The sequence below is a fragment of the Botryllus schlosseri genome, chromosome 8 (genome assembly GCF_051294905.1).
Source record: "Botryllus schlosseri isolate E-star chromosome 8, Bs_hap1, whole genome shotgun sequence".
NCBI lineage: Eukaryota > Metazoa > Chordata > Ascidiacea > Stolidobranchia > Styelidae > Botryllus > Botryllus schlosseri.
Window position 1 is genome coordinate 306,847 of NC_137243.1, and position 15,228 is coordinate 322,074.

A 15,228-nucleotide genomic window follows, 5' to 3' on the forward strand; every position below is an offset into this window, starting at 1 on the left:
ATTTTTTACATCAGAAGACGATATCAATGTCATTGATTGGTTGAATAAGCATCATTCGCTGACTACGTATATATCGCTCGTGATGTTGTGTGATTGCGGGTCAAGCTCACAGCAGAGAGTCACTACATATTCACAAACGGAAAGCTGGTTATTCCAATAAAGTTTTTACAACAAATCAAGTAAAACTTTTAAGGTTGCCGAGGTGCATGTTGCATGCTCGTTTAGCGTTGATTTTTTATGCTGCCAGCACCATGCATGAAGTGGCCCGCAGTTGAAATGCAATAAATTTTAGCCAAAGATCTTATAATGGAGTGAAAATTACAATTTACCAAAAGGTTCACAGTGCAGAACCTATACCTAGGTTCTGTTGTGAACGCGAACCTCCAAATTTCCGAGGTTCACACACAGAACGCGAACGTCAACCTCGCGCTCACACCATCCCTATATACTGTATTTAATAATTACCCGTGATGTTTTATCGCTATAATGAGCTATTTGGAAATCAAAATTTCGATTGACGGGCAATGTGTATGTACCCTCAAATTTGTAAGTTTATATTTAAATCGAAACGCGATTCCATGGCAACATTTATGATATTATGTTTCTATTTTCTCGGCGGTTGCGATCAAACATTCTTTTTTGACTTGCTGTAGCTTAGATTATTTAACACGACAAGAAAAATTGAAAACTTCGTACGACTCACTGCATGCTGATGGCAGCGTGAAATTCAGCACTAAATGAGCATGCACCTCGCCCTATTCAAAATTTTTATTTGCTTTGTTGAGCAATGTTTGTATTCAGCTTTCCTCTGCGTGAATATTTAGTGACTCTCTGATGTGATATTGGCTTATCAATGATTGACATCAACGATTAAATTGATGGAAAGAATGCATGTTGTCTAAACTAAAAGTATAGCAGGCGTACATCTATCTTGATTTGTAATTTATTTTATCATGAAAAAACGAATACGCCCGAACCAGCTGCTGCCACCATGCAACATAATTTTGAGGTAGGCTAATGTATGCAGCAAGTACAGAAACCGGTATTTTACTCTGACCAATACTAATGTAGCAATAGTCTGACTTATCGACTCTCGAGAATACGTTGTCCGGTCTAGCCTAGTCCATGAAGGCGTAAATCCTCATCGAATGTCTTTCTGCCAACTCTACTTGAGCTCCCACTGAACAAGAAACCAGATTATTAACTATTGATGGCTACCATTTTACAAAACTTGACATACAAGACTCCTTTTGCTAGCTAGAGCATAGTTCCAGCCCGCGCTAGAAACCATAGTCTGTCTATGGCCTGACAGCAGCATCCTGTGCTGGCTGCCAGGAAATTGCGTCATCGATTAAATGCAGGACTGGAAATGAGCTGCATATTCAAACAGCCTCATATAAGGATTTGAGAATTTGTGGATTCAAGTGGAAAATTTGCGACACTTTTCGATTATCATGAGGCTTTTCAAACAAGTTTCAGTCATTGCAATAAGTATGAAACTGGAGTTAACATTTCAGTCATTACTGGATTTCAGGGGAACAATATTAATTCATTAATTCAATTTGATACAATATTATCTCTGGACTCACTCGCATTGATATTGTAGACTCCCTAATCCATTTTAAGCACAATTTCTTATCCAAATCAAAAAGAGTCTTGGCGTGAAATGGTGCGCAGCGCGAAGAAAATTATTGATTTCAATTCATCTTCCCCGAAAATATTCCACTTATTGTTAGGGTTCTATCTCAGACATGGACAACTAGAAATTGTAGGGTTTTCCATATTAGACTAGAATTAGGATTTAAGTACACTTTTTTTCTGAATTAGAATTCGAACTTTGTATCAAATCACGAGAATGGCGAATGTCTGTACAGCAAGCCGTGCAGTTCTTATGTAGGTTTTTCAGGAAAACCAGAAATGAGAACCTAAAAACATTTAACAAATAAGTTAATCAGATTACTGGTATTTGGCTTCAATTAGTCTAATTAGAAAACTAGAATTAGGTAGTTGTCCAAAATACAGGATTTGAGAACACACGACGTTCGATCACAACCTTGTCTGTACAGTTTTTGGATTGAATTATCAATTAGAACACAAGTTATTATGTAGCAATAATTTTACCTACTCCATCCTACTTATATTTATTTACCTTATATATGATTTTAGTACTATGGTTCTTCTAAGAATATTTCCTTTCTCTCATCACATTCTACTTCGAACTCCCACCGCACCACTTGTACTATAACCATCAACTACATATTGATAAGCTCCTTCCCACACCAAAACCCCATCACAATTTATCATGACCATCCACCAATAGATATCTTCTCATATAGACACATGATCCTACCCCCACTATAAGATGTATTTCAATTTCATAAAAATTGTAACATTGTCCACACTTGCACCTTTATCAAACCAAGCACCAGCCTCATCCAACACCGACACGATCTTCTTTACGTTTCGTCCAGGAACCCGCATCCCGAACTACAAATACAATTATTTAAACATGAATCCGATTACACCTACCCACACACCCAGTCCTATTCCAATTTCCCATTCTACATCATGTTCTATCTAATATACCATAAACACTAACCATACGCTTACATTTCTATTCTAAAATACAGATAATGATCAACAACAACGGCCAATACCTCCGATTCGACCAACAAGGATTCTTGACTAAATTTGTTCCCAGAGATGGTGCCTGTTTCTTCCACGCAGTCACGGATCAACTTGTCACCAGGAAAATCTCAAACCTCTTCAATTCCAACTCTATTCGACATCTTGCCTGCAAGAAGATGTTCGACAATTGGGACACATATAAAGGATTCATAGAATCTAACGAGCAAATCGAATACTATAAAAACATAACTAAAGTAGAATTTTATGCTGATCATCACCTTATACAGGCAACCTCCGATGCTCTACACGTCAACATCACCATATTCCAAATTACTGGACCTAACATACACCGCTACGATTTCGGAAACTTCACCTCCGGGCCCAAGATAACTTTAGCCTTGCAAAACCTCCACTTCTGGAGCCTTCGACCTGACGACTCTTCCCAGAACTCGGATAAAACCAATCTTCTGAGCACGAACACTGACACCCACATCACCCCAGTCTTAGTCGACGAACCGAACCGCTCTCTTCCCGACCATACGTTCACCACCCGTGCTACCCGCTGGAACTTTAAGGACCTGGTGATACCCTCCAACTCCACCAAACCTGAAAAAAAGACCTTCAGAAAACTCTTCGCTACCTTCCGTAACATTATGTTACACACCCAAACCCTTCTTTCACTCTTCTCCCAACACACTTTAACCTTCACACGTAAAAACAACTCTACTATCGTGGAAAACCCAGACATTGTACAACGCATATCAAACTACTTCAACAACCTCAAATCCGCCCAAGAGAAACTCGACCTCATTCTAAACTTAAACTACAAAAATCCGAAATTAACCGATACATTGAAGAAGTTTTCGACAACCTTCAACCAAGACGTTTACAACCTACTCGTTACAACACACCAAAATTTGATCGACAAAGACACAGCGCAAGAGTTTAACAAACCCCACACACCTTTTCATAACTTTACTACTTTCAAACCTTCCTCCTCTCTGTCGGAGATATTAAGTTTAGGACCCTCTTTTATTCCTACACACAGCATTATGGCCACCAAAACAGTCACAAATCAAATCACGCACTCTGTATTAGACCTACTACTAAAAACTAACACTCACCACCAAATTCCAACTAAACCTTTTAAGCACCACCCACGATCCAAATCATTACCTCTGTCACAGAAAATCAATTCTGTCATCCGTAAAGCGCACTCGACATACACCAACTGCAACACAAGAAATATCATACTGAATACCTTGGACGACCTGGAAATCTTCAGAGCCACAAAACCTACTATCAACCACACCAAACCAACATTTTCCAAAGCCCAAATCGACAACATCAAGATAATAGCAAATAGAGATGACATCATTATTAACGTAGCCGATAAGAATCTAGGATTTTGCATGAATACGACGGACTGGTACATACATGAAACCGCACGCCAACTTCAGCATAACTTGTACACACCTGTATCACTGAACTTGGACACCATCTTGGACACAGCATTCAACGATAGGACTGAAATCATAAAAAAACATTCGGATATTTTAGATGCACAACACATTTCTTTCCTAGAATATCGAACCAAAGATAACTGCCACGTCCCCTTATTTAACCTATTACCAAAACCCCACAAATTAGGAAAAGGACCTTTTCACCACACCGATGAACATAAACTTAAAGCCAGACCCATTATTTCGGCTCACTCATGGATCTCCGTAGAACCTGGAAAACTTTTGGGCAACATACTTTCAGAATGGAAAGAAGACTACACCCAATATCTTCTAGATATGGACATCACACCTACACTGACCAAAAACAGTCGTGAGATCACCTACGCCCTAGATAACACACCTGTCATCGGAACCCTTTTCGACACCCAAATAATCACCTTCGATTTCGAATCGCTATACACCAATCTCAAAAACGAGTATGTCGTTTACGCCATGAATAAAATTAAATCTACACTCACCATCCCCGACAACATCTTCAACCTTGCCATGGATCTCTTTCACTTTTGCCAGAGTCTTTGTTATTTTTCTTCTGCCGATGACCTATATAAACAAAGAGATGGTTTAGCAATGGGAAGCTACTACTCAGCACAAGCCGCCGATCTTACTCTTGCAATCTACGAAGAAGACATATTATCCGAAATCTTTACTATTTGGCCATTAGTAATTTTCCGCAGATATTTAGACGACGGACTTATAATTACCAACCTACACCCTGCTCACCTGAACAGCTTCACCAGTTACATCAGCAATATATACCCCGCACACTTGGTTATAACATTCAGCTGCAACCCTATTCACAACCCCTTCCTTGATCTTAACATACGTTTCGACGAAAGAACCCTTCAAAAAGGATTGATTGGTTATAATACATACTTCAAACCCGCTTCCCTTTATTCTTATATTCCACACGACAGCAACCATCCCCCTCACACTTTCACTGGAATTGTAGCAACCGAATTTAACCGGTACAACCACACAAATTCGAACCGTAAATATCTGAAAAACACAACGCATAGATTCAAAAGTAGACTTCACAAACTTAATTACCCCAGAAGAATCATAAAACAAGGCAAGGTTATCGCCAACAGAGGTACGAAGAAAGAAAAACTCACCCGTAATCTGACATACATCACACACCAATTCTCCAAAGTCTTCGACCACAAAGAACAGATCCGAAGCATTACCAAACGCAGTTACCCCATCCCCTTTGGCATTGGATTCAAAACTGGAAAGAAATTAAAGCAATATTTTACAAATAACAAACTGATCCACAAAAAGATGAAGACAAAGAAGAAACTGAGCAAGTCAAAAAAGAAGAAGAACCATCATTCTAAATTTCAAACACCTTGGGCATTTCCACCTTCATAACAACCACTAGCACTATTATACAGCATTATCCTTCGTCCCTAACTTTACCCTATCAGTTTCTATACATACATACATACATTTATGCTGCCATGAACCCAACCCATACCTAACTGGCACTCCCCACCTCCATCTTACAGTCCCTAGGATATATTGTCCCCTACCTATACCTTACCCACTCACTAATATAACCCTTTATAGTGACTTTACCCATACCCTAACCGCTAACCCGATCTTTTTTGAACCCCTATATTATATTATATATAACTCATCACCCCGATCCGTACCCTAACCCACCCACCTTATCTCTCCTTACTTTGACTTTACAGTGACATTAACATTTTACCCTTATCCTAGTAATGTTTATAACACTGATTGACGTAACAAACCCCAACATTACCCTAACCCACTATGATTGATACCAGCCCTTTTAATTAGTTGACCCTAATGCTAACATTTTACCCTTATCCCAGAAATTTCTATAATACTAATTACGGTAACGTAACAAACCCAACATTATCCTAACCCACTATAATTGATACCGACCCTTTTAATTAGTTGACCCTAAACTAGCATTTTACCCTCTCCCATTTAAAAACCCTAATAATATAATATAGTCATTGTTGCCATAAACCCTAACCCACCAACCCATATAACCCTAAACCCACTAACTTAGAGCACCCATTTTCACTTTACCAATTGACCTACTCCTAACCACCCCCCCCCCCCCCCCCCATTATTACCCCCTCAATCCTCACCTTACCCATACCATCTATATATTGAATAACATATCAGGTTACCGGCCCTTTATAATTTTCACTAATAGATAGCTTTATAGACGTACCCACCCTCATACAACCCCATTACATTATCTAATACTCTCTTTATATTACCTTTATATCCACCAGGTATACTCTACCCCCATTACGTTATCTAGCCCTTTCAAACCATAATATGACTAGTTATTTTACCTCTACCCACCTCCTACCAATCTAACCCTCCCCCATTACGCCACCCAATTGATATTATCTATTGTATACATATACTCCTATACCCCTACTCCGTATCTAGCATTACAACTTTGCACTCAAGCTAACACCATATACCCTAAACCTAACATTATATACCATACCCCTCTTCTATTATCCCTATACCGGTATAATTGCCACTAATACATATTTTTAGATATCTATAGCACATACACACCTTCATATACTCTCCGCCATCATACATATCCCACTCAACTTGACAGTCACATCTTCAAATAGTCAGCTTCTGTAAATTCACATCTCTTTACAAACATACAGCACATGCACCAACAAATATCCTCAATCGCTGCCATCAATAATGACCCTTTGACCTCCAGATTTAAGGAGCCATGATTACGTAGCACACTTATATACTGCTTTATTACGTCACAAATGAAATATCGATGTCACCTAAAACTACTACAAATTCCACTCTTCGATATTTCGAACCTCCTGCGTACACGTACGATATTATCCAAGATACAAATCTCCCGATACTTCTCATTTCTACCGACAATCCTCGTTTCTGCCGATACTCTCATTTCCACCGACATCAGATCCCCATCTAAATAAGGTTCGTTATACTTACACTATTTTTTTCGTACTTCGATATTGAATCAATACCTTCATTATTTATATTAATTATCGTCTATTTATTATAACTATCGCATATATTTGCCATCTTTACGCCTGCTGTCTTATGATTTTACTTTCATCTTCGTAATATAATATTAAGAACATGACCCCAAAACTTAAAAAATACGCAACTGCTTCTTCGGGTCGTAAGCATTACCGGTATTTGCTACAGAAAAGAAGTGGCTATTATGCCCTGCTCGCATCTTTACAACCCCTGATGACGTGAGGTGCTAGAGTAGAGTTGCTTTGGACTGAGTCATGTTCTTTTTATATTATTACTACCCCTTGCTTCCTCTCTGTAAAATTACTAGCCGTCGCGCTATCTATATATTGTTATTTATATTTCTCATATTCCATTTTACTTATTTATTGTCACTACTAACATACCATATTATCAGTAAAATTTTCGCTACATAATTGCAAACTAAATCTCACAATCCAGTCACTTCCGTGGGTAGGGGCAATCCCACCAATGACGGCCTACGGGGAAGAGATCTAGTCGTAAAGCATTGGGATTCTTACCTAACCAAATCCAATTTGTTATATTCGATCGTAAGAATTCCAAATGGATCCACTACAGAAATTATATACTGTGACTTAATATGTGCAGCTTATTTTTCTGTTTCGCTGCCTTCGGCAGCTCAACACTTGGCTCGTCCGTTGACGTCGAAGATCTGGAAGCACGGGTGCAAGAAGGGTTCGAAAGCCGTTGCGACAAAACACGAACCTGGATCCGATGGTTGCTGGTATCTGCGATCACGAGATCGTCACAAGCCGTCGAGCAAATACCAAGCGGATAATTCATCTGCCCTGCGGCAATGCCTCTTGTCCCGAAACATCTGAGAACGGGTTTTATGATGGCATCATACCTTTGTCCGCCCATATGGTTTCTACATGTTATAATTAATTTATATCAAGTACAAATAGTCATAACTGCGATGATTCTTTTTTTGTCAGGCCTAAATTAATTCAAGAGTAAGTCGCATTTTGACGATGTGTGTTTGCTCTCAGTCTGCTGGATCGGCTCCCTTTCAATAGGACAAATCATTCCCGCCAAATAAGGTATGCTTGGAAAGACATAGAAAACCCCTATCAAGGCTGCGAGCAAGTTCAAGGAAGACATGTTTCAATGTTACTTTACAGCGCCCCGCCCCTGAGTAATTTTTCAATAGTCAGAGGGAATTAAATTCATTTTTACAGCGAACACAGAAGGTAAACATATACTATATGTAAAGCAGTGGTCGATTTTAACCCGTCCCCGAACTACTCAATAAAAAAAGTGGTTATGCAATTATTAAGTACGCGCAATGTTAGTGGAAGTCGTCTACCAACTTGGTCACCATAGCAAGTTCGTAGTGCAAATGAAGAAGATCTACAGCACGAATATCGTCAAAGTGGGCGATAAAGGGCGGCTTTTGATCCTACTAGATGTGCCAATTCACGATCCACCCTCGCTTTTTCATGGCTGGTCAGTGGCCACAGAGGCCACACGGGAAAGCTGAAGCCCCTACTGGCAGCATGAAGTAGTTGTAGTACTAGGCAGTTAGGGTGTGAGGTTATTTGACTATATATGCAACGACGAAGCTTGAGCTATACGTTACAACTAAAACTATTCACTTTTTTACTTGTCCTTTATTTCGATATCGACGCAAGGCTTCTGTCACGCGCGATTCTTCCACGGCCTGTCGTTCTGAACAGAATCGTTTTGAGAATGCGCCAAAACAGAATCGCGGGCAAACCTGATGTTCGTGGGCCACTGTCTGCTACCCCTGCGACCACGTCCGGTGTAGATTCACCTCTGAGCTGCGCATGCGCGGAGACGGCTGCGAACTTGGATATTGCGGACAGCACGGCATTTTCGTCGCGATTCTTCAACTGAGAAGGGTTTGATTCGTGTCATGTCGTTCATGTTTTTTACCGATTCACTCACTTTTATCATTTGATGAACTTTGTCCGACGAGATTTCGTTGCTCTGGATATGTTCGCGACTTTTCTGCGTCAAAGAAAGTATTTCGCTCTGGAATTGCTGAATTTCTGGATTGCTGAGTACAAGAGGTCGTTCGCAAATCTCACTTGCGACTTGACAATGAGTGGTCAAAGCCGCCATTTTTCCTTCAAGCTCTCCCTGCTCACGTTGCAATGATCTGAATAAGGGGGCGATGTCGGGCAGCTTATGGAAAATGGCTTCGCAGCAAGCAGATGTAGTAAGGAATATGATGATATTGTTGAACAACAGCTCTCATGGCAAATTGAAATTCGAAATCTCGAAATTTTTCTTTCCGCCTGACGCAAAATATATACACCGTCGTTGATTGCAGCATGTTTCCATGGTTCTTTACATATCATGTAAAATGAATTACGCTCACTTTTAGACCTCTTTCCCATTGTTTTTACTACAGTCAAGAAAATTGGGGGCGCTAGACCTCTAGGCCAGTGGTTCCCAACCTTTTTCGACTCATCCCCCCCATTTTCAAGCTCCACACCGATCATCGGCCCCCAAATATTGGGAACCGAAAAACAGCACTTCGTCAGCCCCCTCCCCCCGTAAAAAACGTTGGTCTGTGGCCTCATAGGGTGATAAACCAAACCCCAGACCCCCCTCAGCCAGTGGTCTTTTTGTCGCTACATATCAGCTATGTCCTATTTCATGCACTGTTTGGTGAGTCACCGTATTTCGCCTAAACGCGCGAGGCGCGATAAATTTATATAATTCATTATTGAATCGGTCAATATAGTCGATGTGGAATGTTGGAAAAGGTAGAGCCACTAAATAATAATTAAACATCTTCGGCGGAATCGTTGTTATATTGACTTCTTTACATGAAGCTATTCGTGACCTCCTATATCTGCTATGTCAGGAGATATGGAAATCGTCAAAACGTACCAAACTAAAAGACGCACATGATTTCATATTGGTATTTCTTTACTGGCAGATAATTTTTCCTGGCGGGATGGCATTTGTCCTGTAGGGTTAAGGTCGCCAGGACAGTAACATTCGATCCCAGCCATTGAGACGCCTATGGACAATTAAACAAATATGTATATTGTATATATATCGAAGTTTTCGGTTACCACAAGGGCATTCCTTTCGGCCAAGGTCTTCTCGCTGCTGATCGTTCTGGCACACTTCTCGGAGTCGCATGTTACATGGCCTCTAACTTCATATGTCTTGGTGCGCCGTGGCGCAGTAATGGCCGACGCCGAAGTCTCCCATTTTCATAAATCATGCGTATTTTTGTTGGGTGACGGGGACCCCAACATTAAGATACATGAATATATTTAATCGCGCGCAACGCGAAAACTTTTGAAAAAGTCGCTTGAATTTTAAAAAAATTACTTTATCATTCATGTTAATTCACGAAATAAATTTGGGCTTCCTTCGATTTCGGGCCCCACTCCCAATTGGGGAGTTTTGGGGTGCTGTATAGTTACGTTCCCGACTCCAATATAGCCGTTTTAACGCGACATCGCCCCCTTCGTTGTTTTCGCCCCCCTCGCCTGTTTTCGCCCCCTATCGCCCCTTCGTTATTTTCGCCCCCTAGACCGCCAAATCGCCCCCGGGGGGGGGGGCGATATTGCCCACGTTGGGAACCACTGCTCTACGCGATTCTTCAAAAGGGACGCTGGAGGAAAAAAGGTTAAGAAGCACTGGATTAGAATAATTAGGCTAGAGCGAAATGCGAGTCATCTAATTCTAATTTAATTAGTAAAATGTTTCCGTGCTCTCATTATGGCCTACTTCTAATCTAATTTCTTGTCTTCCTGAACATGCTATCACACAACTGTATCGTGCGCAACGAGCTAAGCTTGGTTGTTTTGACAATTGAACTTCTCAGGCTTATAAGCAGGGCTGCCACACCATCCCTATTTTTGTTTTGTCCTTATTTTGAAAGGTCAGGCTTAGAAAACTAAACTGTCTTTATTTTTAAGAAGTGTTCTCGTTTTCGGCCTGCGTCCTTATTTTGTCTTATTTTCAACAACTTCAGAACTTCGATCGTTTCCTCTGGTATTCGTATTGCATATTATTCTAAAATTGTGGTCTTGCGTCGTGATTTGATGATATCATAAATGAAAGGCACATCCGTGGTGTACAAGTACATATCACGGGGTTTGACTTCTAAGTGGTGAGGTAGCTATAGGCAGGGCTTTGGAGCAGCCGTAAATTTAAACTGCTCCAGCTCCGGCTCCGGAGCTTTTTGCTATAATATATTAGCTCCGGCTCCAGCTCCGGAGCCGCAATATTACCACTGCTCCGGCTCCAGCTCCGGCTCTGAAATTATCGAAATGGGCCTGTCTATATCAGGGATGGCCAACCTGTGGGCCAAATGTGGCCCGCGAGAGGGTTTTACGTGGCACGCAAGGTAATTTCCTACTATATTATCGAAAATGAATTGCTCAGATTGTGAACTTGCAATGCCAACCACAAATTACGAGTCTGGCTGCGACGCTTGGGATATTGATGACTAAACTCAGTTCCGACGCATTGGCAGATCCAGGGTCCAGTCAGTAAATCGTCGTACATTACAATAAACTAAAATAGTAGTGAATTTTTCTACACGCTTCGCGTGTTTAATTGTCACACGATTTCTTGCTTGGTAGCCTACCCCCAACTGAAAATGAAAAAAGCGCCAAATTTACCCGATTGAGTCTAACTGTATTCGTAATTACGGGAGAAAGTCTTTTCGCGTTTGCGCTCGCATAAAGATCGTCGACGGTGAAATGTAGACACAAAACCATTGTCGCATATTATCGGAGAAGTTTGATATCGATGTGGCCAGACGCCGACCAGTCGTGTCCTTGCAAACTGAGCCTAGCGGGCGGTATACAGTAGACCCGCAATATACTCAAGTAATAATATTGACCTAGTATATTTATAAACTTTGAAACTTTTACTCGTTTGGCGCGGCTAGTGGACCGCGCACTCGGTTGTCAATTGCACGTGCCCCGCGAGAAGGTTGGCCATTCGTAGTCTATATAGATTACTAATCTACCCATAGGTCAGTTATCTATAGTTAGGCTTACCATATTTTGGAAATCTAAAAAGAGGACACTTTTTCAGAAACTTCAGACATGCAAAACCGGAGAAGAATTCTCAAAAGCCGGTAAATTTTTCCCACTTCGTGATCGGGTGACTAAAAAAAAAAAAAAGGTTTTCGCTCAGAGCTCAAAATACCGTTTTTCTCTCATCATTGCCAGTTGGATGACTAAAAAAAAGGTCAACTTTTCGCTCAGAGTTAAGATCGCCGTTTTTCACTCCGAAATGCCCGCCGGAGCTTAACTTCTGTGCTAATTTGCGGCATATCACTCGAAATTTCCTCTAAATCTGACCTAAATTTTCAAAAAAGAGGACAAAAGGGCGTCCTCCGAGGACACTTTCAAAAAAGTCAAAAAAGAGGACAAATCCTCCTAAAAGAGGACGTATGGTAAGCCTATCTATAGTAATCTAGAGTCAGTCAGCCGTCAGTAACATCCGATGTAGCAACAAAGACATAGGTGCCGCCGTGCTGGCTTGTGACGTCAAAATGAATAGCCTGCTTGTCAATTGTCGATAACACCATAGTTGCACTAGAACGCACTTTACTCTAAGGCTAAGCCATTGCTGTGCACAGCATTAAAATTCAGGCCTGCTGTTCAATTATGATAAATCAGCAGATGTGGTTGTTGCATATATAATAGCATCTTATGATATACGTCGGAGCCGGAGCTACTCCTCAAATAACGGGCTCCAGCTCCGGCTCCGGCTCCAGCTCCGGCGAAAATGCACGGCTCCGGGGCTCCGGCTCCGGGCTCCGGCTCTGGCTCCAAAGCCCTGGCTATAGGGCATCAGCGAGTGGTACGGCCTTCGGAAGCTCAATACTCTAAAATCGTACAAACCCGGTTTCTGTGGCGACCAACGCGTCTACTTCCTTCAGAAGACATTTCTTTCGCGATCGCAGTTCCGAGATGAAGCGTTCTATCGACTGTACATGAATATCGAAAATTTGGGAAACAGGGACATTCGTGAAATCATGGGCGACCGACCTGCGATATTTCGTATTTCACATTCCTTCCATTTGCTTCCAACTTCTCTGCTCTCTCTCGCAAATCATAATCTGATTCTGAAAGTTTGGTCACCAGTCGCCTGACCTAAAATTGGAGCAGACAAAGGCACGTTCGGAAGGATTACGTATTTTTCGGTCCCACCTGAATGAGACTGTGCCGCAAATCTTTCTGCAAACCGCCTGTATGGCCCGCAATGCAACTTCCGCAGAGGGACTGATCACAGTGGTTGTACTTGTTCACATCACCATTCTCCATTTTACATTCCTGATTTGGAAGGCAAAATCATAGTTCATAGTTCGACGAGTTATGAGAAACCATATGCGAGTTTCCAACCTTGCATTTTAAATTGAGCTTCTGTTGATCTGAGCGATCGAGGAATCTCACGATCGCCAAATTTGGTGGCAGACCTCTGACTCCATTCAAAGGGAGGTTATGGCAGGCGCGACATTCGGGACAGCGGACACTGAATGAAGGTTAGATGAGTACCGGCGAAGTACGTTTGAGCTCCCTGTTTCAGCCTATACATGCAACGGCTATTTTCGGTCAAAATCTTGCTTAGGTTTGTACACTGTGATTTCATATGCTCCCATTAGCGATCACTTGTATAGTATAGTTACCAGTAGGACTGCCATAACAATCATAAGTAGCCTATAGACCAGAGTTGGATCAATTACATTATTTCAGTTCAATTACAATTACAATTACTTTCATGCATGTTTCAATTACATTACAATTACAATTACTTCATGCTAAAAATATCAAATTACAATTACAATAACAATTACTTCATGCTAAAAATATCAAATTACAATTATAATTACAATTACTCCTTGCATGCTTCAATTACATTACAATTACAATTGCTGCTGTTGAACATTTAATTGAATAATCATAAATTCAACCGTGCTCCTTGACAACCGTAGCGTCGTATTTAACAACAATTCAAGTCTAGTTCAGATTGTGTAGTAATAAATGCGTTTATGTGCGTACATACTACATGGTATGCTATGTAAGATGTCATTGTGACGTGATATAAGCGTGTTTTGTATGCTCGGTAATTATGGCTCACGTAATTGGAATGTAAAATGTTATTTACCTAATTTCCTATGGGTTAGGATTAAGGATAGGGTGCAGTATGTCGTTGAAAAAGTATTATAATATATTCACGTGTGGGATTTGCGTATATAGTATATAATTAAAGAAATAATATAATTTTTATCGAGGGACGTAGGAATTAGGATGAGGAGTAAAAACAAAACCGTGCTTTGTCAGATAAGACGTTATATAATATCCAGTGGTCTGGTTAGTTAGCCAGACGAAGTAACGACGCAGCATCGTGATCTGAAATCGTATTGTAGATTGCCAAACCACGGATAGATGCGCAAGATGTGAGTCACGGATGAATGCACCGACAAACGTACTGCAGAGCCGGCTAAAAGCAGCAAACTTTGTAGTCCTAGAGCTGGCGATCCATGCGTCCAAATTTGATGCATCTGGTCTTTATCGTAAGCTATTGACGTACTAATTCCGAAAATACAAAATAAAATCTCGTCAGGGCAATGTAACTGCTCCAAAATAGCCGTTTAAGGCCGACTGTTCTGAAAAGTGAGAGCGCGGCAGCAGCATGACCACAGCAATTACCAATTACGCCCAGCGATTGTTCAGAACAATGCCGATTCCCAGACTTTCACGCAGTGGCGGCTCGTGACAATATCGGGTGGTGGGGCAAGGGCTGCAAGCGACTTTTATCAAGATGACGTCACAATGGCGTTTTCCAACGTAAACAAGTAACTTAATGATGGTACGGTAACATGAATTTCCCGGCAACAGTGATTTTAACGTATGAGCCACGAGAGGTCTGCTGGTGAGCTGTGGCTTGAAGTGTGGTAACTGCGTAAACGGCGTACGGAACAAAGATTCAACACGGTTCATGTTCGCATTAGACCTGACTAATTATCTGCAGAAATGGAAATGACTATAACTCGACAGATAGCGTAAGCCTAATT

The 15,228-nt window shown here is 41.1% G+C and overlaps 3 protein-coding genes and 1 long non-coding RNA gene across 7 annotated transcripts in view; 1 reads left to right on the forward strand and 3 right to left on the reverse strand.

Moving 5' to 3' along the window:
• Window positions 1-15,228, forward strand: part of LOC145444639 (uncharacterized) — a 233,148-nt gene that overhangs the window by 36,447 nt on the left and 181,473 nt on the right. The window lies entirely within an intron of this gene.
• On the reverse strand, window positions 2,347-7,703 carry LOC145444776 (uncharacterized). 4 transcript variants are annotated; one of them, XM_080322787.1, is made up of 8 exons: window positions 6,723-7,703; window positions 5,264-5,376; window positions 5,025-5,147; window positions 4,610-4,691; window positions 4,105-4,155; window positions 3,002-3,234; window positions 2,658-2,794; window positions 2,347-2,487 (listed from the first exon to the last, which is right to left on the reverse strand). In XM_080322787.1, the coding sequence occupies exons 2-7, from the start codon at window positions 5,330-5,332 to the stop codon at window positions 2,735-2,737; spliced, it is 618 nt and encodes a 205-aa protein (XP_080178913.1). In that variant the 5' UTR covers window positions 5,333-5,376; window positions 6,723-7,703; the 3' UTR covers window positions 2,347-2,487; window positions 2,658-2,734. The 4 variants fall into 4 exon arrangements, with proteins under 4 accessions (XP_080178913.1, XP_080178916.1, XP_080178915.1 ...); XM_080322790.1 differs by lacking the exon at window positions 3,002-3,234; XM_080322788.1 differs by lacking the exon at window positions 2,347-2,487 and having other exon boundaries at window positions 2,582-2,794; window positions 2,907-3,234; window positions 6,723-7,495.
• On the reverse strand, window positions 7,174-10,608 carry LOC145444777 (uncharacterized). The gene is made up of 2 exons (XM_080322791.1): window positions 9,111-10,608; window positions 7,174-9,055 (listed from the first exon to the last, which is right to left on the reverse strand). The coding sequence occupies exons 1-2, from the start codon at window positions 9,285-9,287 to the stop codon at window positions 8,813-8,815; spliced, it is 420 nt and encodes a 139-aa protein (XP_080178917.1). The 5' UTR covers window positions 9,288-10,608; the 3' UTR covers window positions 7,174-8,812.
• On the reverse strand, window positions 13,039-13,682 carry LOC145445292 (uncharacterized). The gene is made up of 4 exons (XM_080323472.1): window positions 13,556-13,682; window positions 13,364-13,486; window positions 13,202-13,306; window positions 13,039-13,140 (listed from the first exon to the last, which is right to left on the reverse strand). Exons 2-4 carry the CDS (start codon window positions 13,475-13,477, stop codon window positions 13,039-13,041), a joined length of 321 nt encoding a protein of 106 aa, XP_080179598.1. The 5' UTR covers window positions 13,478-13,486; window positions 13,556-13,682.

Coding starts and splice junctions, on each gene's coding strand:
- LOC145445292 (XM_080323472.1), bottom strand. CDS start 13,477: ATGGAGAATGGTGATGTGAACAAGTACAACCACTGTGATCAGTCCCTC. Junction 13,307..13,363: donor TGCGGCACAGTCTCATTCAG/GTGGGACCGAAA, acceptor CTCCAATTTTAG/GTCAGGCGACTGGTGACCAA. Junction 13,141..13,201: donor TGAAATACGAAATATCGCAG/GTCGGTCGCCCA, acceptor ATTCATGTACAG/TCGATAGAACGCTTCATCTC.
- LOC145444776 (XM_080322787.1), bottom strand. CDS start 5,332: ATGCTTCGGATCTGTTCTTTGTGGTCGAAGACTTTGGAGAATTGGTGT. Junction 5,148..5,263: donor TGATGTATGTCAGATTACGG/GTGAGTTTTTCT, acceptor TGTGTTTTTCAG/ATATTTACGGTTCGAATTTG. Junction 3,235..4,104: donor GTCCAAGTTCAGTGATACAG/GTGTGTACAAGT, acceptor TCTTTTTTTCAG/GTTTGGTGGAGTTGGAGGGT.
- LOC145444777 (XM_080322791.1), bottom strand. CDS start 9,287: ATGGCGGCTTTGACCACTCATTGTCAAGTCGCAAGTGAGATTTGCGAA. Junction 9,056..9,110: donor AAGTTCATCAAATGATAAAA/GTGAGTGAATCG, acceptor AACCCTTCTCAG/TTGAAGAATCGCGACGAAAA.